The sequence below is a fragment of the Naumovozyma castellii genome, chromosome 7, assembly GCF_000237345.1.
Source record: "Naumovozyma castellii chromosome 7, complete genome".
Classification (NCBI taxonomy): domain Eukaryota; kingdom Fungi; phylum Ascomycota; class Saccharomycetes; order Saccharomycetales; family Saccharomycetaceae; genus Naumovozyma; species Naumovozyma castellii.
In genome coordinates, this window is record NC_016497.1 from 47,223 (window position 1) to 72,639 (window position 25,417).

Consider the following 25,417-nt stretch of genomic DNA (forward strand, 5'->3'; position numbering starts at 1 on the left):
TGCATCATAACGATACGAGATCATAGAAAGGAGGAATGTCGGCTACAGGAATCGACGATGCTCACCAGAATGTACGAGTAACGGCGTCTCAAATACCACAACTCAGTGTTCCGACTGGCGCCGGAGCAACAATAGGGTCCGGATCAGGATCTATGAAGAGAAGGAATAGCACCAATTCAGGCTCCAAACTCGTCGACATGATGAATAAAGGTTATGCTAACGTCACGAATGGCAATGCCAACGAGTCTTCGAAGAGAAAAAAGGCGAGATCCACAGTCGTTGGCACTACAACAAGTGAGAGTAATCGATTGACATTTTCTGAACAACCAATGAGAACTAATAACAATAGGAGGCTCTCACAAAGGTGGTCCCTTAACACTTCAAACATTATCCCATCGGCAAATACTACCACTACTAATAGAGACCCTCGCCCGCTGAGAGACAAGAATTTTCAAAATGCTATCCAGCAAGAAATACTGGACTATCTAATTGAGAATAAATTTGACATTGAAACCAACCAGCCGGTATCCATCAAATCACTAAAACAACCCACCCAAAAATTCTTTATCATTGTTTTCAAATGGTTATATAATCGTTTAGATCAGGGTTATCAATTTACCAAATCTATGGAAAACGAGGTTTATCAGACGTTAAAATCATTACAATACCCATACTTAGAAACAATAAATAGATCACAAATTTCTGCGGTGGGTGGATCCAATTGGTACAAATTTCTGGGAATGCTTCATTGGCTAGTGAAAACAAATATTAAATTGGAAAAATGTTTAGCTAGATTTGATCAATCTTTATTATTAAACCAAAACACACAAGATTTTACCATGTTAAATCAACCTTTGAAGACATTGGATGAACAGGATCAAAGACAAGAAAAATATGAATTGATTGTGGAAAAATTATTTATTGATTACATTACAGAGTCATACCAAAGCTTTTTAAAACTGGAGGATAATTATGAACCTGCCATGGAGAAACTTTCTAATGGCTTTAATAAATTCATTCACATCATTGAGACAGATATTAAAAACTTACAACTTCAAAATGATTCCATTTATAGGAATTATCAAAAATTAATTGAAAAGAGTGAACAATTGAAAATATCAAAACAGAAAAATGATGCACTAAATAACGATTTAACCAAATTTCAAAATTATATTAATACAATGCAATTTAAGAGTCAAGAATGGCCAAACAAGCTAGAACGAATGCGAAATGAAATAATCTCCAAGAATAAACAAATCAAAGTCACAAGTGATGAAATTGAATCACTGCAAAAATATTTAAAGAAAGAAAAAATTTCCATGGAGATCATTGAAGGAAAAAATCAAGAGAAGGAAACTTTCTTGAAATCTTTAGATGGGATAACGGATGAAATCGACAAACTAACATCTTCCATAACGAGTAAGAAAATTGAAAGTGCTGCAACTTTTAAAAATATGATCAATACTATCAAACAATATGACACTATTATACAAAGTATAATAGATGCAAGAAGGGATAAATTGAACCATACTAGTATAGATGGGAATACTTTTAAGATTAACCTCAATCCTGAACTAATTAATGACATCGAATCATTCAATTTTGAAGATTTAACCATTGATGAAAATAACAAGATAACACATGATAAATTATTCGTTGATTCTGACTTTTCTATTAGCCGAAATATTAAAGATAACATCTTACTACTAAATTCAGAGATACAGGATATAATAAGGGACTTAAAAGCTGAAAATTCTCAACTGGAAACAACCATCAATGAACTAAAGGCTCAAATCAATGAAAGTACGTCTCAAAATGAATATTTGGAAGAGGAGTTGGCTCATTTGAAATCTGAATTTGAACTGACAAGACAAAAGGATGAAAGTGATTTAGTTTCTCAAAAGATCGAAATTGAAAAATTTGAAAGAAAGATATTGGACTCCAAAAATGAAATTGAATCGAAACTATTGAAGGCGAACCGATTAGTTCAGGCAACCAAGACAAAACATCATGAAGCACAACGAAGCATAAACGAGAAAAGAGAGTCACTGCAAAGAAAGATTATTGAAATTATAGAAGTTGCCACTGATTTTAAATTTGACATACAAAGTCTCATAGAATCGAAAAACAATGATGTTCTTGCACAACTGAAAGAGTTAGATATCAATTAATGTGTATGTTAATCAAGATTTTATCCACTTACTCTAAATATTCTAAATATTGAAAAAGAAATTGTAATAGTAAAAAAAAAAGTTCTATGTATTATATTTTTTTTTCTGAATAATTAAAATTTATAATTGGCTATAAAGACGAAACAAAAATAAAATGTCCAGGATTCAACAACTATTTTTTCAAGTTTTTGTAGTACATTTTCCTAATCAATGGGTGATGTTCTTTCAAATCTTTATTCTTGTTTGTACTATATTCCATGTATGCCATATCCTCACCACCAGCAAGACCTGCCAATGACCCTTGACCTCTAACAGCCTTAGCTCTTTTAAATGCGTTACCACCACGACCTATTGTATTATCTGCATCATCTCCAACTTCCAAACCAGCTGCCTCTTCATTCTTCAACAGAACCTCTTGAAGAAGTTCTCTACGTTCTCTTGCTGATGCATAAGCTAAGTTTGGTAAGGTTTCCATTCCATGCAAATGTGTAATAACTTTGAATGCATACCCTTGATCCACCAAGAACGCTTGTCTCTTAGTAGAATAATACATCTCTTGAGTGTCCTTAGAGACCAATGAATAAAAGAATGCATTAAAACCTTCATCATTACGCCTCTTGGCTCTAAGAATTCTCCCCAGTCTTTGTGCTTCTTGACGACGAGAACCATAATGCGATGAAATTTGAATTAAACAAGTTGCCTCTGGTAAATCAATGGATGTATCCCCAACCTTTGACAAGAATATGGTATTAATTTGATCATTATATTGGAAATTTTGAAGAATATTCATACGTTCTTGTTGAGGTGTAGACCCATAAATGAAAGGTTTACCCAATTTCAAAGCATATTCTTGCAACGCATAAACATTATCTGAAAATACAATGATCTTGTCACCTCTTCTTTCATGGTATTGAATCAAGAATTGACATGCTTGGAATTTGGTTGGATTCATAATGTAAAGTAACATTCTTTTCCTTGCACTTTCTCTAAGATATTCTTGATAAAATTCAGCAGTCATTGGACACCACACTTCAGCACATTGAACGTTAGCAATATGTCCCTTTTGTGAAAGTTCCATCCAATTGGCTTCATACAATTTTGGACCAATTAAGAAATTTAAATCACTAATCTTATCATCTTCTCTCACCAAGGTAGCTGTTAACCCTAGTTTAGCATGTGCTGCAATTGCAGAAACCACTCTACGGAACATAGCTGCTGGAACAACATGGACCTCATCTAGGATAATAAACCCCCATTCTCTACCAGTAAGGAAATCCATAACTTTTTGAGAATCATGAGATCTGTTTCTAGTATTAGCCACCATTGAATATGTTGAAACAACCAAACCAGATTCAGTTTGAAACATTTCTTTATTATCTGATGTAAAGACAGCACAGCTCTCAGGTTGTAAAGTACACCATTGTAAAAATTGTTGTCTCCATTGCATGACAGACACTGATGACGTACAAAGCACGATGACTGATTTTTTAATGGTACATGCTGCGGTGATACCAACTAAAGTCTTACCAGCACCACACGGTAGAACAATAATCCCACTTCTAGCACGCCCATTACCAAACATTTTACTTAAGGATTTTTCTTGGTATGGTCTAATTTGAGTTGAAGGCTTTAAGTCAATGTCTAAGTCTGGATTACGATGATCATTTCTGAAATCATACTCTTCTAAAACGGGATAGTCAATTTCTTGACATCTCTTCTTAACTATTTCCACTGAATTATTACCGATTTCAAAAGAATGAACTGCATCTAAATCTTCATCATCTTCGTCTCTCTCATTGTCTCCACCAACGACAGCACTAAATATTGCCTCTACGTCATTTGGGTTTATATTCTCCGGTAGCTTGTCATACGACTGTATTGGTTCCTTCGGTGTCTTTGATTGTTGATCACTATCTATCCTTAGAGGTCCAATTATTGGATCTTTCAATAACATCTGTAAGATTTCGGCCTGGGTTGTTTCCACAAAATATCTATTATGCTTAATGACCAATTTGACTTTACCATATGAAATTGTAGCTCCTTCAATAAAGTCAATAATCGACTGTGCAACTGGAACTTTTGATAATCTGTCCAAGACCGATAATATATCATCTGTTTCTAAACCAACAGAGACCGCTGCATATAGAGAATAAGCAGTAATTTTATATTCGTGAATATGGGATGGTCTACTTATAGGCTCTGCAATAGTAACTAAAAAATCTTGTGCTTGTTCTGCTAACGGGGAGAAACTTTCCAAGATGATTCTACCGTCACTTGGAGATATCCAAATGGGTCTTGAAGCATGATCTGGTCTCAACTTAAGGTAACTGAAATCGTGTGATCTGAACATACCTGACACTGTATCTGGAACAAAGTCAGCAGGTATATCACTATTTCCCGAATGCAGGAAACTTTGATCTTTGGCTGCTAACTTATTCGCTGTTTCTTCATTTGAGGTATTCTTGGATCTTCTTGAGTTCTTTTTTGTTTTCCTTACAGTTGATTGTGGAGCTGATACAGATGGTTCGGCGTATCCATAATCCTCATCACCATCAACTGCCACAAAATCGTTATCCGATATGTTATCATCAGTAGGAGCTGAGTCATTATCAGAGAAGAAGGAATCGCCCATGGCTGGGAACACTTTCCCTTTACTTCTAGTGGTGTAGCCTTCAACTTCGGACATATATATGTGTGGTTTACTGACTAACTTCTAACTTTTGAAAACAAACAGAGGAACTTGATACTAACTAAACTCTGCAATAGCTTTCTTGACCTTGTTGGACAGTGGCAAAAGATGAGTTGTAATTGAAAAGTCCTTGCCATCGTTTTTAAATATCTCGCCATGATCTGGGGCAAGAGTGTCCGAGTCGACATTTTGTCGGACAGCTCATGTCCATGATTAGTAAGCAGCGATGTCAGGTACTAATTACCAATTACAAATACATACAGAAACAAACAACAACTAGCTCAACACTAATTGTAAGAAGAATGAATATTATTAAAGTATAAATTATAAAGAAATAGATATTTTTCTAGAGTTTGGAAAGTTGTAAGTTGATAGGTTTCACTCTTGCCTTTGTAAAAGCTTCAAAATCTTGTTGAAATTTCGTCCTCCTTTGATTAGTGCTTATATCATGAAGAAGTACCCTCTTAGATTTGTCTACAAAAATTGTGATATGAGCAATTACTTTTGCTAACGTTTCAGCAGGCATTTCAATATTAACCAAATGGTCACCACCTACAATAACATCCCTTTCATATATTGGGATACGTCTATTCATTGTTTCTTCATTTTCCTTTGGACACCATTTAGAAACTCCTCCAAGTATGTTCACTACAGGTGCTTTAATAAAAGATAATCCGTTTAAAAGCCACTGTGCACCAGGATTCAATGTTAGGTAACAAATTAAATTTTGTCTTTGTTCCATTTTCATGGTTATCTTGCCTTCCATATCTTGTACTTTTTCAAACTCTTTGAATCTTTGCTTTATTTCAGGATGCACTCTTGTGTAAAAACTGTTTGTATCTATTGTCTTGTGGTAATCTTCCAATGTTTCGAATTTATCATCCATCTTAGCCTTTAATGAATTGTAAAAATTTACTGGCATTATTGTTGGCCCTTTTACTTTCCCACCATCATGAGTTATTAACACTGGTTCAATGGTAATAATGAGATCAAATAAATATGGGTAAAGAACACCACTCGATAAAGCTTGAAATCCACCCATTGAATGCCCAATAATAATATTAAATGGCTTCACTTGACCGGCAGTTGAGGCTGTGATATGATTCGTTAAGAATTCCCGTTGGACTACTTCGCAGACGTCCCTTGCACCATCACTCCATTCAAAATTGACGCCCAATTTCTCCCTATTCAGAACAGAAGAATCACCATGTGTAACTTGGTCAATCGTTATAATCTTATTGACAAACCACGAGCTATTATCACTCATCTCTGCCAGACGTGCTACATAATATTCCCAAATGACCCTGTTCATGCCGCTTCCATGCAGAAATACCAAGTTTACTGGTTGCTTTAAAGTGTCGTAGTTTCTAATATTGGTGAACAAGTCGTACACAATTTGAAGTGTGTCTATTCCAGGAACCAATACGGCATTGGGGCTTCTGGAGAGAGCAGCGTCAGTTATTTTCGTTTCCTTTTTGTAATTTGCGTTTATAATTTGTTCCATTACAGTCTCCTCAATTCAACGATCTGGTTGGATGGGAATATTATGGATTCAGGCATTGAATCTCGTCTTTATATACTTTGTCTTTTGCTTGGAGAAAATGGCATCCATTCATCGAACAAACTCCGTTTTCGGGCATAAGGAGCAATACCTCCGCAATGAAGAAAGAAGTTTTTTTTTTCAATCGATTAAATGTTACAATTGTTCAATTAGATTACGTTACGTTAAATTAAATTAGAATATAATATATCTACCTAGAATGTCTGCCTATCTATCACCATCCTCCACCATTTCCTTTAAAGTCTTTCCTTTTCCCAGCTTCAAAAAGATCAATTCTGATCATCCGACTCAGAGGCATACGAGGAGTCCAGTTCCGTCTCTATGTCTGTTTGATCAGCATCATGGTGTGCCAGTTCAGGTACATTATTAGTTGTCTCTGAAGATGCGGATGGAGATGAAGAATTCCTTTTCGGTAGCAAGGTAGATTCTTCGTATTTGGATTTCTTTGGGGAGGAAAGAGACATCAGTGTCTCTATGGCTTCCACTTCCGATGGTTTTTCTTCCACTTCCATCTCTTCTTGATCTTCATTTGGTTCCTTTTTAACTATTGAAGGAGTTCGACCTGTCCAACGTAACGGCGATACAGAGTTCGATTTTGGTGAACTTAGAAATGGATTGTTATTATCATTTGCTAAACTATTAGGTTTCTTTCTCGGGCTCGTTAACGCCTTGATGAAGGCAGCGTTGGCAGACATGGATTCGGAGTCACCATCAGCACCACCAATATCGATACCGGTACCGTTTGTGTTGGCGAACTTGTTGACATATGAGGAAGAGGAAGAATATATTGTATTTTGGGACCGTCTACTATTAGATGATGCTGATGATGATGTGATTTCCAATTCTGTTTCCAATTCAGATAAAGTCTTGTCCACCCATCCGTTTTGTAATTTGACAAATGCATAATTCAATCTTGTTTTCAAATTATTGGAAATCTCCCTAATGGGTTTCCCATTATCCTTGTACACACTGGGACTTTTCAATTTTGGTGATGGTGAAAGGAATACTTCTGTATGTTTAGATTTGGGCGTCGTTGGTGGTAACAGCCTTATCTTGGCACTGGGTGATAACGATATTGGATTTTCAGAGTAGGATCTTGGTAAACCAGAAGACTCTCCTTGTACTTGCAATGGTGTAGCGAGGAACCCCAATGACGTGGAAGAACGACGAACATGGTTATACGGTGTTGATGGTACTTTCGGCGACTTCAACAACTGTTCATCCTGTCTCTCTGTATCCATCAAAGTCGTATCATATCTGCTATCTGCACTACTCGTTCGCTTATGGAAATGGTTGTCTAGATCATCGAAGTCCGCAGACAACCTCTTGGATGTGTTTCTCTTTGGTGTTGTATTCACACTCGTTGCACTTAGGGGCATTTAATTATTCAGTTGGTGCTTCTTGTTGTACTCGCGTTGTCTTTCAGTTACTGCTTCTGTGGAGTGTGCGGAATGGGGCGTCTTGCTTGCTGTTCCTAGCGATGTAGTGGTTGCTGGGACGTGTGCTGTATGTGTTTACGTGTGGTTTGTTGTCCTTGTCCAAGTGTTGAGATTTGACCATTGCTGTATTTTTATTCCCTGAAACAGCATGCGTCCATTTCGGAAGCGACGCAAATTTCTTCGTTCTTCATGTAAATAGAAAATAATAGCGTTACTTATAGTCGTGTTTGCTTGCTTGGAACGTTACATACGATATTTAGAACAACATGAAGTGAAATGAAATGAAATGAAATACAATACAATACAATAAGATAATACAAAGAACATCACTGCCAGATTACTTGACGGAGTCGATGATGGTGTCCACATCCAGATGTTCCGAATTCGCATCTGAATCTTCCAATTTTTCGTCCAAAACAGGGACATTCCCCTCACCATTAACCACACTGCGAACGTTAGTATGCATCTTACATTCAATGATGGGTAATGAAGTGTCAATGAGTGCCCCAAAGGGAATCTTACTTTTCCAGCCCTTTGAGTTCTTCAATTCGTTGCAACATAGCATTTTGAATGAAGATATCTGTCTTCGGTTCATATGAAGGGGGTAGGTTACCTCTGAACTTAATCGATAAACCACTTGAGGCTGCTCCCATGTGGGGGAACACTTGTGTAAACTTGTTTGGACCGTAATACCTTCATCTAGCATCCTTGCGATTTGTAAAGCATTGCCTTCAAAACCTTCCCTCCCCAGGATAGAACGAAATTCCTCAATTAAGTTACAGAGCTCTTGAATTTGTTGAGTTTTACATTTCAAAAAGACAACTGCTGGAGGTCCAATTTTTAATACCATACAACCTTCATTTCTTGAATAGTCATTGAAGACAAATTGCTTTGGCTGAGTATTATCATGAACCGTTTTCGAAATTATCTGTGGAGTGGATTGTAAGGCCTTAATACTCTCGTCATTAGTCTCTTGTGCTAGAAGTGTCTTAAATTCTTTGAACCCTCCATAAGACTCAATGATCTTCCTGAAACATTTATCACCTCTCGCCTTAACATTACCGGTTTCCCCCTTTGAACCACAAATAATGAGTACTGGTAAAGTACCGAAATCAGTGGCCTCTGATTCATCAGCGGGAAGAATCAATTCAGGTCTTCCATAATCAGGGTTCAAAGTGATGTAGTCTTTAAAATGATTGGATAAAAGCTCATTATACGAGACGGTCACTTGGAAACTCTTGGTCAATGACCAGAATCCCTCCCATAACAAGCTTTCCTCAGAAGTGTCAATTGTTTTTGAAATGGGTCTTCTACTCCAAAATTTCCAAATAGGTTTTGCCGGTTTATTACTTGAGCTGATCTCAATCATTGTTGGTTTGATGATTGTGGTTTGAGATGTAGAAATGGAAGGTTCAACATCCATGTATTTTATATACTCATCGATGTTCGTCGGAGTTGTTTGCAATGTGTTCTTACCTTTTTCCCACGTGGGTTGGGTACGGCTGTTACTAAGCTGACACATAAGAAGATAATACAGGAACAAGAGCACCTGGGAATATTAATGAATGAATGACTATTCTATATTCAATGAAAGAAACATGTGTGGTTTTGGTTATTTTAAGTTACGAACTAAGACGTAAATTTGTGTTATATATATGAATGTATATGATGCAGCACGGTCACGCATTAAACTTGAGACAACCGACATGAAATTTCTCCAGTTTCCCATTTTGCAAACACTCTCCCTCAATAAATTCTTTACAAATTTGACAAATACTTTTATTTTCCTCATGGTAATGAATTTGACAATATGGGTTATCATTCAAAATATAACAGGGGACCGATTTACTGAATTTTAGATCGCATTTGATACAACGGAAACAGTCACGATGCCATTGTCCTGATAGTTCTTCTGTGAAATCCCTGGAAAATACTTTCTTGCCCCGTATTTCTCCATGACACTTCCTGCAAGGTCCCTCACCGGGCGGATATATCTTTGATCTTGGTATCACGTGTACACTACCTGACAGATAAGCACTTGACCTTTTATATTCATTCATTCGGGGTTTGGGTTGTTCGATCTTACCAGTATTTTCCAAAGAGTCCTGTAGTTCTTCATTGTTTTGTGACATGGCAGTATCCAATTGAGCTAACAACTCGGTTACTTGGTCTGTTTTATTCAAAATGACAGGCACATGAGTTTGTTCCTCTTGCGTTATTGTTGCACTCTTATCATTGGCAAGTTTCGGTTGATCATTGGCTGGTTCCTGGTCTTCCGCAGCATGCTCCACAATCTTAAGTATACTATTATTACTTGTCAGCATGGTAAACTCCTTCTGCCCCTTCGGGTTGGATTCATCCTCGTGTATATCAATGCAGGTGGTGTCTTCAAAATTGAAGAACGACATCACTCTTTCTTCTCTGGTGTGGTCCTCCTCCCTTTCATCTATAGAGGAATTGACCCTCGTATCGTCGCTCTGCAACTCTGCCTGTTTGGACTCCTGGACCGTGTCAGCGATGGGCACCACCTGAATGGATACATGCTTCTTCTTCTTCGTCTTGTGTTTCCTCGTCATGGCGTAGTTCACCTCGAAGCCGGCCCTCTCCAAGACGGTCTTGTATCTCACTTTCGGGTTCAATTGCGGGAAGATGGGGTCGTACATGTAATGGGGTGCTGCAACCTAAACCAATCCTTGCTGTGTGTGTCTTTACAAACCTGTCTGTCTCAAGACTTCATCGTTCATCGCTGGAAAATAATGCTTCCATTGTTCTGACACTAAGAGAAAAAAAGGTAAACAAACAACATGTGCGGCTTAAAATTTGAAATTTGAAAAACAGGCCGCTTACGTAACCGGACTTTCCTCGAGGATGCTGGTTCCATCACGAAAACCAGAATAATGAAAATGCAACAGGGAACAAAAGAGACAATAGAGGGAAACTGTCAATGCATGATCACAGATATTATAATGACACATCCACCACCATCACTAGGGAGGGACTCGTACCCGGTCACGCAGTATCTTATTGAGAGATACTACCAACTCATACAGCAGACCCCGAATTGTGGGGCTGTCATAACGAGGGAAACTACAAATACTCTATTGAACGCTATAGAGCACAAGGATTGGGAGAAGGAGACCATTAAGGAACAGTTGCTGGATGCCGATAATGACTCTTCAGAGACTACTATTAACGGTGCAGCGGAGGAAGAAGCAGATGACTTTAATGGTAAGGAAACACAGATGGAAGTGGATTGCACTTCTAGGCTCACAAAATGGAAAGTTTGGTTGACAAGTATAATATCTATCAGTAATTATGAACGCAATTTACGAATAGAGAATTTGCTGACACAGAGAAATAACGCGATATCCTATTATCAATGGAGGGACGTAGGTTATGAATTGGATCATTTGACTCAAAAACATATTTGGAAACATAAACAGGCTTCTCAGTTGTATGATTACGTTACAATTGAAAATTTGACTAATAAGCTACGAGATAGACGGTTAGAACAGGATTTCTCCGGTCTCTTGTATCTAATTAGAACAAATTGGGTAAGAAATCTTGGTAATATGGGGAACGTCAACTTGTATAGACACTCATACGTGGGAACTAAACACATTATTGATGAATATATGAAGGAATCTCATTTAGCCATAGAAGCATTGTTAAACCAATCAGAAGTGGATGATTCATACTTATTAGGAATGCTACAACAAACAAGAAGAAACATTGGGAAAACTGCCCTGGTACTGAGCGGTGGTGCCACGTTTGGACTTTTCCACATCGGTGTCCTTGCGTCTTTATTTGAAGCTGATCTAATGCCCAGAATTATCAGTGGAACAAGTGCTGGTGCCATTGTGGCAAGTATCTTTTGTGTTCACACTACGGAAGAAATTCCAAATCTACTAGCAAACGTCTTAAACATGGAATTTAATATCTTTACAGATAATAAAGATTTAGGAAGTAAAGAAAACTTTTTAATAAAGTTATCCAGATTTATGAAAACAGGGACTTGGTTCGATAATAAACATTTAGTAAATACAATGATGGGATTTTTGCATGATTTAACATTTCGTGAAGCATACAATAGAACGGGGAAAATTCTAAATATTACAGTCTCACCTGCATCACTATTTGAACAACCACGTTTATTAAACAACTTAACCGCACCAAATGTCCTAATTTGGTCTGCGGTTTGTGCCTCATGTTCCGTCCCAGGTGTTTTCCCTGCAACTCCATTATTCGAGAAGGATCCCATAACGGGAAAAATTACTCAATGGGGTGGGAACACATCAGTGAAATTTGTTGATGGATCAGTAGATAATGATTTACCCATTTCAAGATTATCAGAAATGTTTAATGTTGATAACATTATTGCTTGCCAAGTTAATATGCATGTTTACCCATTTTTAAAGTTCTCTGTCTCCTGTGTCGGAGGTGAAGTACAAAATGAGTTTAGTGCCAAGATAAAACAACATTTATCCACTATTTATAACTCCATAAATGAAGAAATAATTCATTATTTGGGAATGGGAGCAGAATTAGGTATTGCAAGGATGCCATTAACAAAATTACGGTCCATCCTATCGCAACAATATTCAGGAAATATTACAATATTACCAGATATGAACATGTACTCCAAATTAGCAAATATATTAATAAATCCAACTCAAGAATTCCTATTACATGAAACTACCATAGGAGCCCGTGCCACTTGGCCAAAAATTTCAATGATTAGAAATAATTGTGGACAAGAATTCGCCTTGGATAAGGCAATAACATTCCTTAAGGGTAAACTAATAATGTCAGCATCCATAAAGAATCCTCTTCAATTTACAGCTAACCCATACACAACAATAAGATTGGATCATACAAATGAACTGGTAGCAACACACCAACATACATCTAATATGTTGGATGATAATCTTTTGGAATCTGAAGCTGCTAAATCTCTCTTGTTGTTGCCAGAAGGCTCATATAGGAATAATCATGCACCAACAATAAGTTACATAAGATCAAAAACCCCCATTAAAGCCAGGAGACCACATAGGAAATCAGATATTACATCCATGAGATCATTGAGAAATTTCGAAGTACAAAGTGCATTACCTCGAAAGAGGACCACTTCCACATCAATCAAATCGAAAAACTTCTTACCCATGCTGAGGAACGATTCCAATCAACCATTCTATACTTTACAATCTGCACACTCACCAAGAAGATCTCCCAGTAGACAGAGATTAAGAACATATTCCAAATCAAATTCGAAAAATAATTCGAGAAATAATTCGAGAAATAATTCAAGATTATCATCACCAATTAAACCGATACCGTCACCAAGAAATGGCGAAGTCACTTCTAAAGGGGCAATACATGGTAAAGAAGCCACTAACAATCAGATTGATGATTCAGAAAATATAATGACAAGCATTAATGAACTCCTTGTGAGATCCAATAAAGTCCAAAGTAGACCTGTCATCTCAAGAAAAAACAGCAGATTTGGGAAAATCAGATGGGGTGACGATAATAATGAAGTTTTACATGAACCAAAAAATTAGGTAATGATATAATATTCAACCTTTCATATATTCAAATTTAAAAAAATAATGCAAATATATCTATTATAAAAAAATGTTTGTAGACACCCAATTACCGGTCTCTATATTTGTATGAATTGATACCAAACCGGTTCCAAACCTCTCTTTCATACACGCAGTCAACTTTAGCCACTAAATTGGATGCTCTAAGAGAATTAACTGTTATATGAGAGACAGATGTGCAACCATCTATCACGAGGTTTTGCAATGGTTTGGCTCGGATCAAAGCCAATTCTTTTAAGAATTGGTAAATCGATACACCGCTAATCGTGGGATTCATTGATAAGTCTAATTTCTTTAGTTTCATGAACATCGGTACCTGTTCAGATAATAACATTAACGAATTATCATCAATGCTGCTAGATTGAGGAAGACACAATTCTTCCAAATTGGAAACATCATTGAAAAAATGAGACAGAGATAATACTTTCGGGTCATTATCATTCTTTAAACGTCGAAAGTGGATAAACGGACAATCCCCAATATTTAACTTCGTTATTCGCTCTGAACGACAACATGATATTAAAATAGATAATCCTAATCCACTAATTGAGGTCCCCATTAAGTCCAATTCCTTAAGATTCTTTAGGTTGTCATAGTATAATGATGCCTCAGCGTTTACAGGTTCAAATCTATTATTCACTTTTGATTCCCTAAAAATTAAACTTTCCAGTTGATGAAAAATAATATCTGTTCGTAATACCTCCATAAGATCGCTCAACGTGGTGTGATTGTCCTCCAACCAAAGTGTTTTCAAATTATTGAAATGTCGTAACCAGTGTAAATTATCATGCGAGCGTAAATTGGCCCCTGCAACAATTAATTTCGTTACGTTGTTTGGCGGAAATACTGATATGTGCTTGGAAAATGGGAAGCGTTTCACCTTACCAGAATTACATATGATACTAAGAGATTCGAGATTTTCAACGTCATCCTTCTTCAAAGGGGTAATAATCTTGTTTTTCAATGTGACCGATATTGGTACCAACTGTGTTAAGAACAGAACCTCTAAATGCTTTACCTGATTGAATTTAGAAAAAAGATCACATTCATACTCAAAATCTCCTCTTAACTTTAAAACAACAGACAAATCTTTAACTGAATGACATAATTTATCATCCGGAACTATTGACTGGACTAAATCCCTTGTTGTTGTGTTCGGAATTGCCAATACCAGCTTCGTGCAGGTATTATTTTGCAATTGCATCAATAAAGCCTGGAGAGTCTTTAATTCATCCATCACAATTCTGGACGAAAATCTTAAAGTTTGAATCCTATGATCAGACTCTTGGAAACGTTTCAAAGTTTTTAGAAACCAATGACATTGGGAAAACTGTTTAAATGTTATGTTAGATAAATCAAATACTTGAAATAAGTCAGGTAACGAGATCAGTCTTCGATGCCATGTTTTGGATACTTGCATCGTTTTTACCAATTCCTTGGAAGTAAAATCTTTGAAAATTAAGGGAAGAAGTTCTGTTGGTAGTCTTTTAATAAAATCCATACCTATGGGGGTAGATTCTGTTTTAGCGGAATCCTCTGCAATTATTTTTGTTCGTTTGCTTTGCTCACTTTTAGGATCAATTAATTTTCTCTTGAACCCAGCTTCATGGGTTATAATTTCAGCATTGTGTTTCTTACTTTCTATCAGTCTTGTTCGTACTATATCTTTCTGGTTTTGAATAAATTGAACAAACTTTGTCGGCAGTTCGAACTTTAATGTCTTCTTGGAATCTTGCACCCTTTGCAATGCTTCTTTGTAATTCTTATAAGCATCCTTGTCCTTCCCCAATCTTTGCAACAATCTACCCCTCCTAAGGTAACATTTTAGGTTGTAAGGTTCTATGTAACACATTTTTTGTGAGTCTCGAAGTGCCCTCTCTAATTCACCCAATTTTTCCCAACAGGCTGCTCTATTGTCCAATAGCTTAATATATTTTGGGTGGTAAGCATTAGCAGACTCTGGATAACTATGTAAATTGTGTTTTCGACGTAGTTCAATAATATCATTCTTGGAATATGATTTTGTCAACTCGATGGCCTTTTGAAATATCTTTATGGCTTTCGTGTACTTCTCACTTTGGAAATATGTTGTTCCCAAGGAAAGAGCCTTCTCTACCAAAGAGTCATTAGGAAGAGTGTCAGACATTTTAGTGAACTAATGCACTATACACACCTGCTCTTCTGTCAATATAAGAAATTTCTCCAGCTAGGATTTCATGTTATTGTTTTCGTTTCACTATCGCGTCAGTGAAATATTTAGTCCACTGCACCTGAGCCACTATGCTCACTCTGTCTGTATTGACTAGATAGAATATATGAAAAGGATGAAAAGATGAGTGTTGGAATTGGAGCTGTATTGTTGTTGTCTCTATTTCTTCTGGTGGCGACATTCCTTGTAGGAATGAGTCTGCCCTACTGTATGGACCATGGAATTACCAATCCTGAACGATTCATTGCGATAATGTCGAAATTTGGAGTTGGAATGCTTTTAGGGACATCATTCATGCTTGTTATACCCGAGGGAATAAAAAGTTGTGTGGAACATGATGGAAATGTCGGATTGAACTTATTAATTGGGTTCTTGGCAGTATATTTATTGGATAGACTTGTCCAAATTGTTATTAAGAGAAATTCTGCAGATGGGAACGAATCCATTGAAAATGCAGCCGTTGGAGAATCCTTTTCTTCATTACGTGACATTATCCAGCATCCTAAAAGAATCATTATTTGTATTCTCAGAAACAACGTTGTTTTTGCATTGGTAATTCATGGGCTATCCGATGGGATTGCCTTGGGAACCACTATCAATAATGAATCCTTGCTGCTAGTGGTTCTGATTGCGATTGTCATAAACAAGATTCCTGCAGTGCTATCACTAACCAGCATAATGATTTCTAAACAAAAATTACCAAGATGGGAAGTTATGTCGAATTTATTCGCCTTCTCACTTTCTACACCTTTAGGATATGTTGTGCTATCAATGTTTAACTTAAAACAGTCTGATACTATGGATTGGTTGAGCGGAAATTTGTTATTGATGAGTGGGGGGAGTTTATTATATGCCTCATTTACCGCCTTTGTTGATGGCAGTGAACATGATCATTCAATGCCCAAAGAATTGGATTCTAGCCTTACTACCGAAGAAGATATAGAACAACGATGGGACCTGCGCGATGAGGAGGTTAATATGAATTCTAACTACAATGAAAGTGGCGCTAAGAATCAGTTATACGATGACTCTGTTTATATTGTTTCTGGGGTTATAATACCAACTGTCATTTCCTATATAATATCAGAAGATTAAATACGGTGTTGTATTAGTAAAGTTATGTAAAGTAGTGAATATTGTTTGATAAATATATTCTTTTAGTTTATGCAATTTTGTTTTTGGTGTTTGTAATGGTTACATACGTCTATTTTCTATTAATTGATCTTCTTTTCAACCATTTATCCTTCGATTTCATGATTCCGTTTTCTCTTTTTGGGGCCATTACTCTAGATGATGTTGATGATGGCAGGAGAGAAACGCTTACAGGTCCTTTGTTGAGAGTTGTAGCTCTAAGTTTTTTCAAAGTATTCTTCCTCTTTTTAGCAAGCTCCTTCTTCACTTCAGGAAGATAATCATTGCCGTCTATTTCATTGAAATTAATACGCGTGGGTAAGGTTTTCGAGACTTGAGAAATGGCTTCGGAATTTTCTAACTTTGAAAAGAAGTCTTGAGGTAATTCCTCGAGATTTTCTTCTTGATGTTGCTGCTGTAATCTTTGTCTTTCTTCTTCTTCTTCCTTTTCTCTTAGTTTCTTCTCATGTTGTTGTTCTTTGAATTTTGTATCTTGTTTCCTTCTTTTTTCCTTTGCCAGTTGCTGTTCCAACTTTAAGGCTTCTTCCCTCTTCTTTATTTCACTCTCTACAGATTCCTTTGCGTTGGAAGTACCCTCTTCCTCTGGTGCATCATCGTCATCACTGTCACTGTCATGGTCGCTGGTAATTATCGCCTTCTTCTCTACCACTGGGGGTAGTTCTACATTTTCTTCATCCTCGCCAAACTTCTTATGCTTTGTTGTGCTACTCATTCTTATTTTGGTTCCACTGCTCTCAATGACTGGTCTGCAGATTTGTTCACAGGCTATTCAACCTTTCATTAATACAAGCAAATTTAAATTTTTCCATCTCATCGCCTAGAATTTTTTCCACGTCGTCTCAAGCGATTTTGTCAGTGGCTCACTATAATAACGTACCGTTATAGTATAGTACTGCATCACAATGTAATATCCTTTGTAATACTATTGCCAGTATAATGACATTAAGTGTTTATCAAATGTCTGGTTTAATATGTTTTAATTCAGTCAGCAGCGCTCTTGGAGGTTCGCGATGATCAACTCTTAAACACACTCTTCTTTTTAAGTGTAGTCTTCTTCTTCTTGTTTTTGGTAATCCCATTCCCAGTTAAGGTCAACGAAATCTTCTCGCCAGGTTGCAATTGCAAAACAGGTTGGTTCCCAACTACGTCTTGCTCTTCCTGTCGTTCGTCAATTTGCACCATTGTGGACCCTTTTGCAATTTGATTTTGCAAGAGAACGGTACTAACTTCCTGATGGCTCTTTTCTATATTGGACAACTCATCAATTTTTTGTTTCCTAAGTATAGTTTCGCTGGAATTATCGATGTAACTAATCATTAATTGGCCTAAATCGACATTATCATCTGTGTCATCTAAATTTTCCAGTCCATATATCCGTATTTTCCCATTTCTACTTAGGTACTGGATAAATTTACTCAAAGAGGTGAAATTAGTGGAGTTCATATGAATATGCTCCTTATCCTGAATAAATTCATTGTAAAACTTATTAGCCTCAATTTTCTTTTCTCCATGATTAAGTTTTAACAACCTCAAGAAGTTCCTCTCAAACTCAGTAGTATAGTTATTAATATCCTCAGCAGTAATTTGTGAAATTTTTTGTAAGTGAGATGGTGCCTTGATATGGGACCTGAACCCATTCTCATCTCTACATTGCTTGTGACAAACCTGGCAATAGAACTTCAGTTTTTGAAGGCCTTTGGCCTTCATCTGTTTACTGAGAAACTTTGCAGTTCCAAACTCTGCCTTAGCCATCCTATACTTCCTCTTTTTCTCTCCTTTTATTCATTTATTCTTGATCTATTTACCATCAAGTAAGTTTTCTTAATGCTTGCTGCGGGAAAACGCACTGCACTGAAACTTTTTCCTCAATGTGTTATAATAAGTAATGGAAGAGTCTCAAAACATTTAATACCAGGACACAGAATACATATAGGCTAGTCTGATATACCTGCATCCATTGGCAATAACATAATGTCAAGACTGGAACAATTGGCCAGGGAGAGAGCCCTGAAGAACAAAAACTTGGGCACTTCATCCACATCCTCAGAAGATAAACCTAAATCTCGTCTATTCCTGTTGAGAAGTGACAAATCTCTACCGTCCTCCTCAGACTCTGATCCGGCTACCAATACTTCAGCTTCCTCTCTACTAGAATCCTTAAAATCAAAGAGAAATAATAAGAGCCTGTCTGCTATATTACAGGAGAAAAGAGGGCAATCTAAAAATCATAATGATGATTCTGAAAGTAAGTCACCGCTGGGTTCTTTAAGTTCCAAACTATTATCCTTGAAGAGGAAACCTGAAGAAAAGACAACGGATAGGGACCAGAGACCTTCCAAGACACAAGAAGAGGATTCCAAGCCATTGGATGCCCCTAATACTTGGGATTTAATAAATAGATTACAGTTACAGTTGCATGATTCGGAAAACCACAAATCTTTCAATGACTACACAGAGTATCAAATAATGAAACTCTTATCCAACGGTTCTTTATCCAGGCCAAGAGCTTCCCAGATTTTGAAGAGAAACTATGACGACTTATTTACCGTTTATTATCCATCAAATAAGAAAACTAAGATAAGAGAGAATTTTGGGGAACCTAGCCCTGACGATATTATATTGAATGCTCAATTACTTGCTTTTAATGACGTTCACGAAAAAGTTTCCAAATTAGCCTTAGAGGCAGACAAGAAGACTAAGGAGCCAATTAAATTGACAAAGCCAACTCCACCAAAGAATCCAATTGAAGTTCGAAAATATGTCGATGAATTGAAACCATATTTGAATTTTGTAATGCTAGGAAATGAATCTGCAGGAAAATCCACGATCATAGGGAGATTATTGGAAGACTCCGGATTGGTTCGGATTGATGAGATAAGGTCAGTTAAGAAAGAATTAGAAAAATCAAAATTGAATGCAGAAATGTTATACCTTTCAAAGCTGATGGAAAAGAAAATGTCGAGTACCTTCAGTTTAGATAAAAATGTCTCCGAATTCAGTGCATTTGATATACCTGGTGACTTAAAACACTTATCATCTTCTATCAAGGCAATCCGACAATGTACCACGGCGATTCTTACAATAGATTGTAATACCGATGCTTTTGAATCTGCATTTAATATGGGAAGCGCGACAATTCAACATATTTATCTGTGTAAGCAGGCTAACATCGATAATATTATAATAATGATGAATAAGATGGATACAATAGATTGGGACCAAGGGAGATATTTCCAGATAAAAAACGAACTTCAATCGTTTTTATCGAGACTGGGATTTAAGAAAGAACAGTTTACATGGATACCCTCTAGTGGATTATATGGACAAGGCATCGTTCATTCATCTTATCCGAAACCCCAAAATTGGGAATCTTGTCCTACACTATCCGAGAAGTTGATTTCCTTGACTAGATCTCACTCCGATGATAACATAGCAGACTCACCATTCTTTTTCTCTTTGACAAAGAAACCCAGGCCCGCTAAACTCGATGTTGAAGATAAGAGGGGTGATGTTTACACTTTAATGGGGGAAGTGCTTTCAGGATCCATACAAATAGGTGAATCAATGACCATATATCCTTCTAAGCAGAGCGTCACAGTTGAAAAGATAAGTAAAGTTAACACGGAGGGTAATACGAAAAGGATTCTGCAGAAATCCATAGCTATTGAAATGGACCAGGTAATTCTAACGGTTTCTAATTTATACAATGATAAAGATATAAGAATATCTGATGTTGCAGCATCCATTGGTCACGAACTTCTGTCATCAACGTCATTCCAGACAGATATGTTTATCTTCGAGACGAACAAGAAGCCATCCATTGGCATTGGTAGCAGAGGTTCCCTATATCGTGATGGAGCGGTGATTCCCGTAAAGATAAAGAACTTAACTAGTACTCAAGAGAGTGCAGAAACCAGTGATCAATCACAATCAAAGATGCCCTCGAATTGTAACGTTAATATCGAATGTGAGACCGAACGACCAGTAGTCCTTCTGGACCATAAGAACGGAAAGAAATGTGGTAATTTGGTATTATATCATGAGGAAACAATCGTTGCGACTGGTACATTTATATAGAATTTAGCATGTGTTTACGTATTAACGGTTATGAATGTCTTTATAAATGTGGCTTTTGACGCGTAAACTCTTGTTCTTGAAAATATCACCTATATAACGCGTAAACTTCTCTGAAAGATAAACACATGTTTCTTTCATACATTAATGAATACTTGAAGCAAAGTAATCTAATCTTAAAATAGGTCACTAAACTCTACCAACAATGACAGCTTCAACATCCAATCCCGAGGAACAACAATATTTAGACCTTTGTGATAGAATTATCAAGGAAGGAGAATTTCGACCAGATAGAACAGGCACAGGTACTTACAGTATCTTTGCACCACCTCAACTCCGTTTCAATTTATCTGACGGTACTTTCCCATTATTGACCACAAAAAAAGTTTTTACTAAAGGTATTATATTCGAACTTTTGTGGTTCATCTCAGGTTGTACCGATGGTAAAAAACTATCCGAGCAAGGTGTCAAGATTTGGGAAGGAAATGGATCCAGGGAATATCTTGATAGTTTAGGTTTGAAGGACAGAAGAGAAGGTGATTTGGGTCCAGTCTACGGATTTCAATGGAGACATTTTGGTGCCACTTATAAGACATGTGATGATGATTATACTGGCCAGGGTGTAGACCAATTAAAGGAATTAATTACAAAAATAAAAAAAAACCCTTATGATCGTAGAATTATTATGAGTGCTTGGAATCCTCCAGATTTTCCATTGATGGCCTTACCACCATGTCATGTTTTTTCTCAATTTTATGTTAGTTTCCCTGAAGGTGCTGCAAAGCCAAGATTATCGTGTTTATTATATCAAAGATCTTGCGATATGGGTCTTGGAGTACCATTCAATATTGCGTCGTACGCGTTATTGACTATTATGATAGCTCACGTTTGTGATATGGAACCAGGTGAATTCATCCATACCCTTGGTGATGCACATGTATATAAAGATCATGTTGACGCATTGAAGGAACAAATTAGTAGAACACCAACGCAGTTCCCAAAAATGGTTATTAAGAGGGAAGTAAGGGACATCGATGACTTTAAATTTGAAGATTTCGAAATACAAGATTACCATCCACAAGCTAGAATCCAAATGAAAATGAGTGTATGATTATTATAATAATAATATAGATTAAATAATATGAATAAATTAGTTTTACATTTAAAACTACCAAACGAGATTATCATTTATGTTTTGTTTTAGTTCGGTAGGTTCTTGGTGTGTGTTTTGAATGATGTGAGCCTATAAGGTCGAATACTGATAAATCTTCATCATTCAGACGGAAACTGACAGATCTGTTACTGCTGGGAGAAGTTGATGAATCAGTATTGTGCACGGCATTACCACCTGTTGGTCCAATTTTAACATCATATATATCATTGATAACAGCTTTCTTATATAATTTTCTTTTAGGATTCGATGATTTGATATTAGACTTCTTTGTAATATCGGACAGGGCAGCTCCATTTTTATTTGGTGATATTGCCTTGACGACCTCATTCTTTGGAGATGCAGTTTTTAATAGAGGTCTAGATAATGAGCTAGTAGGCGATTGCTTGGTAGCTTTTTCACATTTGGGATTTGGATCGTTATCGTTTGCATTATGAGCTTCAATCTTTGGTAAATTTTGCTTATATTTCACTTGTAAGTCATGTATATTTGTCACTGTCGTTGCATCCACGAGCTTTTCAGTAGGCCTTCTCATTTTAGCTCTCAATGAAGGTAATTTATAATCAACAGTTTTCCCACGAGTTCTTCTTGGTTGTATAAAATCTAGATCACGAGAGTTATCGTGGTTACTAGTTGGCATAACTTCATCCATTATTTTCTTCTTGTTCATTGGTTTCCTTGGTTTCATTGAATGCTTTATTTTATTTTGTTGGTCAATCTGCAGAATACCGCTGTTATTTAATATATTGTCTGAAGATGGATTTTCCATTACTTCAATACCATTTGCTTCAAATGAATCATCTTTGAATACTTCAATCTTAGAAGATGAGTTATTGTCCTTTGTGGAGTTGACTTTTTCTTCAGGGATCGAATAATCAGTAATTGAATTGGTGAAATTTACTGAATTTTCATTAGTATTGGTATTATGATTATTATCAGCATCTTCTTTATAGTCCTCGTTATTTGATATTGCGTTCATTTCTTTATCCTGTTGTTTTAATACTTCATCCACTGGGATGTCGTTTGTTTCATACGTTTCTGATTTAGAGGGAGAAAGCGACTCCTGCTCATTACGCTTTTCAATTGGTAAGTCTTCATCGTTTGGGAAGGCAAAATCACTTGGAACAAACATGGACTGTCGTCTCGAGCTTTTTCTTCTTCTCTTTGTTACAAGGTCACTGTTAGATTCTGTTGATGCCTCAAAAGTAGTCGTAATTTCATTAAATTGTAAGGAAGTAGAACTTCTGCTTCTTTTACGATGGTTCAATATCGACCTTAGTCTGGAATCCTGAGTTGAAGAATTATCGGATGAAACGCCTACTAGATTCTCCTTTGTTCTAATATTGTCAAATATGTACAAGATTTCTTCAAATCTTTGAGCGACACCATCTTCCAACGTTTGAATCTGCTGAGATAATTTTTCTTTGTATTGAATGTCAGTAAGAGATAATTTTGATCGAAGAATGACGTTTTCTTGAATCAATTGACTTAATTTTTTATCCATCTCGTTAATCTTCAATCTTAATGACGAGTTATCCTTGGCTAATTGAACGTTTTGTTGGCTATATGCTATTTTCAATGATTCTGCCTTTTTGGTCTCCTTGTCCATCAAGTCCTGAAACTCCTGTATCTGGATGGTATTAGGATGAATAGCTTTTGTTGTAGTTGAACTTCGTTTCAGTTTCTGGTGCCTGGCCATTATCTGACTAGAGTGCAAAACCAAAGATAAGCTGGAATAAAGTATCAAGCTGGTAATAAAATGTTGTAGTACCTAAACTTGAAAATAGCAGCACTTTTCTATCGAATAAAGTTCAATGTTTAAAGGATTTTTATTGTAAGTTTATACTGTTGATGGTTTTGTTTTTGTTTTTGTTTTCCATTCCCTTTGTTTACAAAAAACTAAAAGGAACCCTAATTGTTGTTAAGCCCTAAGGTCAAAATTATATTTTAAGTAGGGTATTTTAAACAATTGAGGGTAAAACTAAAAATTGTAATGGAGCAAAACTTACCCAGCCAAAACCCGAAATTCACCTGAAAATTTTTGCTGAGATGAAAAAAAAAGTGAATGCGATGAGATGAATTAATGAGCTCTTTGGTATACATGTACTTAATTTGGAAAGAGATTTAAACCCCAAGAACCGCGATCATAACTGCAACAATGATCAGAACAGTTAAACCAAAGAATGCTAGATCAAAGAGAGCCCTTGATAAGAAAGAGGCCAAGTTGGTGGAGAACGTAAAGAAGGCACTATTTGTTCCAGGTCAAACGTCCAATAAGTTATTACATGATCTAATGATCGATTTGAGTGCGTTGAAGAAACCAGATATCAAGAGATTTGAAAGAAAGAATGATGTTCATCCATTTGAAGATACTTCGAAGTTGGAGTTTTTTAGTGAAAAAAATGATTGTTCCCTTTTAGTCCTGGGAACCAACTCTAAGAAGAGAAGAAATAATTTGACTTTTATTCGTACTTTCGGTTACAAAATATATGACATGATTGAATTGATGGTGCTTGAGAACTATAAACTATTAAATGATTTCAAGAAACTAACTTTCAATGTCGGATTGAAGCCAATGTTCACCTTCCAAGGTGCTGCATTCGACACTCACCCAGTATACAAACATATTAAATCATTATTCATGGATTTCTTTAGAGGGGAAACCACAGATTTGCAAGATGTGGCCGGTTTGCAACATGTCATATCCTTGTCCATTGCTGGTGATTTCCAAGAAGGTGAAACCCTGCCAAATGTTTTATTCAGGGTTTATAAATTAAAGACATATAAGAGCGAACAAGGTGGTAGGAAATTACCAAGAGTGGAATTAGAAGAAATTGGTCCACGTTTAGATTTCAAGATTGGTAGAATTCACGCTCCATCTGCTGATATGGAAAGAGAAGCTATGAAGAGAGCTAAGCAATTAGAGTTGAGAACAATAAAGAACGTAGAAACTGATTCTATGGGTGATAAATTGGGTAGAATCCATTTGGGTAAACAAGATTTGAATAAACTGCAGACAAGAAAGATGAAGGGTCTAAAATCAAGATTTGACCAAACGGATGCCGATGAAGAAGAATATTTAGAAGATGACGAAGCTTATCTAAATGCAGACGATAATGAAGAGGATAGCTATGGTGAAGACTTTGTTACTGCTGATGATCTTGAAGAAGACGAGAACGAGCCTGCCACTAAGAAACAAAAGAAATGATAACATTGCACCATATATATATATGCATATATATTTAATATCCCAAACTGTATAATATAAAGCTTAGTTGAGATTGAAATAGCTGCAGAATATCTATCCTCAGAGGTGACTCATCCCCGGGGCCAGTTTAATGAACCTCA

General features: G+C 36.5%; 15 protein-coding genes across 15 annotated transcripts; 6 read left to right on the top strand and 9 right to left on the bottom strand.

Moving 5' to 3' along the window:
- Positions 1-35: 35 nt before the first annotated feature.
- NDC80 (kinetochore-associated Ndc80 complex subunit NDC80) lies at positions 36-2,171 on the top strand (the record flags this gene model as incomplete). The annotated part of the gene is made up of 1 exon (XM_003677220.1): positions 36-2,171. The coding sequence occupies one exon, from the start codon at positions 36-38 to the stop codon at positions 2,169-2,171; it is 2,136 nt and encodes a 711-aa protein (XP_003677268.1).
- A 172-nt stretch (positions 2,172-2,343) lies between these two features.
- Positions 2,344-4,857, bottom strand: SSL2 (TFIIH/NER complex ATPase/helicase subunit SSL2; the record flags this gene model as incomplete). The annotated part of the gene is made up of 1 exon (XM_003677221.1): positions 2,344-4,857. One exon carries the CDS (start codon positions 4,855-4,857, stop codon positions 2,344-2,346), a length of 2,514 nt encoding a protein of 837 aa, XP_003677269.1.
- A 349-nt stretch (positions 4,858-5,206) lies between these two features.
- LPX1 (triglyceride lipase) lies at positions 5,207-6,364 on the bottom strand (the record flags this gene model as incomplete). Its single annotated transcript, XM_003677222.1, has 1 exon — positions 5,207-6,364. The coding sequence occupies one exon, from the start codon at positions 6,362-6,364 to the stop codon at positions 5,207-5,209; it is 1,158 nt and encodes a 385-aa protein (XP_003677270.1).
- Positions 6,365-6,690: 326 nt separating this feature from the next.
- NCAS0G00310 (Whi5 domain-containing protein) lies at positions 6,691-7,800 on the bottom strand (the record flags this gene model as incomplete). Its single annotated transcript, XM_003677223.1, has 1 exon — positions 6,691-7,800. One exon carries the CDS (start codon positions 7,798-7,800, stop codon positions 6,691-6,693), a length of 1,110 nt encoding a protein of 369 aa, XP_003677271.1.
- A 397-nt stretch (positions 7,801-8,197) lies between these two features.
- On the bottom strand, positions 8,198-9,382 carry NCAS0G00320 (uncharacterized protein; the record flags this gene model as incomplete). The annotated part of the gene is made up of 1 exon (XM_003677224.1): positions 8,198-9,382. The coding sequence occupies one exon, from the start codon at positions 9,380-9,382 to the stop codon at positions 8,198-8,200; it is 1,185 nt and encodes a 394-aa protein (XP_003677272.1).
- Positions 9,383-9,539: 157 nt separating this feature from the next.
- Positions 9,540-10,523, bottom strand: NCAS0G00330 (uncharacterized protein; the record flags this gene model as incomplete). The annotated part of the gene is made up of 1 exon (XM_003677225.1): positions 9,540-10,523. One exon carries the CDS (start codon positions 10,521-10,523, stop codon positions 9,540-9,542), a length of 984 nt encoding a protein of 327 aa, XP_003677273.1.
- Positions 10,524-10,757: 234 nt separating this feature from the next.
- Positions 10,758-13,421, top strand: NCAS0G00340 (uncharacterized protein; the record flags this gene model as incomplete). The annotated part of the gene is made up of 1 exon (XM_003677226.1): positions 10,758-13,421. One exon carries the CDS (start codon positions 10,758-10,760, stop codon positions 13,419-13,421), a length of 2,664 nt encoding a protein of 887 aa, XP_003677274.1.
- Positions 13,422-13,512: 91 nt separating this feature from the next.
- On the bottom strand, positions 13,513-15,609 carry DIA2 (DNA-binding SCF ubiquitin ligase subunit DIA2; the record flags this gene model as incomplete). Its single annotated transcript, XM_003677227.1, has 1 exon — positions 13,513-15,609. One exon carries the CDS (start codon positions 15,607-15,609, stop codon positions 13,513-13,515), a length of 2,097 nt encoding a protein of 698 aa, XP_003677275.1.
- Positions 15,610-15,795: 186 nt separating this feature from the next.
- Positions 15,796-16,767, top strand: ATX2 (Mn(2+) transporter ATX2; the record flags this gene model as incomplete). Its single annotated transcript, XM_003677228.1, has 1 exon — positions 15,796-16,767. The coding sequence occupies one exon, from the start codon at positions 15,796-15,798 to the stop codon at positions 16,765-16,767; it is 972 nt and encodes a 323-aa protein (XP_003677276.1).
- A 109-nt stretch (positions 16,768-16,876) lies between these two features.
- BUD21 (Bud21p) lies at positions 16,877-17,536 on the bottom strand (the record flags this gene model as incomplete). Its single annotated transcript, XM_003677229.1, has 1 exon — positions 16,877-17,536. The coding sequence occupies one exon, from the start codon at positions 17,534-17,536 to the stop codon at positions 16,877-16,879; it is 660 nt and encodes a 219-aa protein (XP_003677277.1).
- A 302-nt stretch (positions 17,537-17,838) lies between these two features.
- On the bottom strand, positions 17,839-18,576 carry RTS2 (Rts2p; the record flags this gene model as incomplete). Its single annotated transcript, XM_003677230.1, has 1 exon — positions 17,839-18,576. The coding sequence occupies one exon, from the start codon at positions 18,574-18,576 to the stop codon at positions 17,839-17,841; it is 738 nt and encodes a 245-aa protein (XP_003677278.1).
- Positions 18,577-18,795: 219 nt separating this feature from the next.
- SKI7 (Ski7p) lies at positions 18,796-20,901 on the top strand (the record flags this gene model as incomplete). The annotated part of the gene is made up of 1 exon (XM_003677231.1): positions 18,796-20,901. One exon carries the CDS (start codon positions 18,796-18,798, stop codon positions 20,899-20,901), a length of 2,106 nt encoding a protein of 701 aa, XP_003677279.1.
- A 202-nt stretch (positions 20,902-21,103) lies between these two features.
- On the top strand, positions 21,104-22,009 carry CDC21 (thymidylate synthase; the record flags this gene model as incomplete). Its single annotated transcript, XM_003677232.1, has 1 exon — positions 21,104-22,009. The coding sequence occupies one exon, from the start codon at positions 21,104-21,106 to the stop codon at positions 22,007-22,009; it is 906 nt and encodes a 301-aa protein (XP_003677280.1).
- A 73-nt stretch (positions 22,010-22,082) lies between these two features.
- On the bottom strand, positions 22,083-23,768 carry SGO1 (Sgo1p; the record flags this gene model as incomplete). The annotated part of the gene is made up of 1 exon (XM_003677233.1): positions 22,083-23,768. One exon carries the CDS (start codon positions 23,766-23,768, stop codon positions 22,083-22,085), a length of 1,686 nt encoding a protein of 561 aa, XP_003677281.1.
- Positions 23,769-24,227: 459 nt separating this feature from the next.
- RPF2 (rRNA-binding ribosome biosynthesis protein RPF2) lies at positions 24,228-25,277 on the top strand (the record flags this gene model as incomplete). Its single annotated transcript, XM_003677234.1, has 1 exon — positions 24,228-25,277. One exon carries the CDS (start codon positions 24,228-24,230, stop codon positions 25,275-25,277), a length of 1,050 nt encoding a protein of 349 aa, XP_003677282.1.
- Positions 25,278-25,417: the final 140 nt, after the last annotated feature.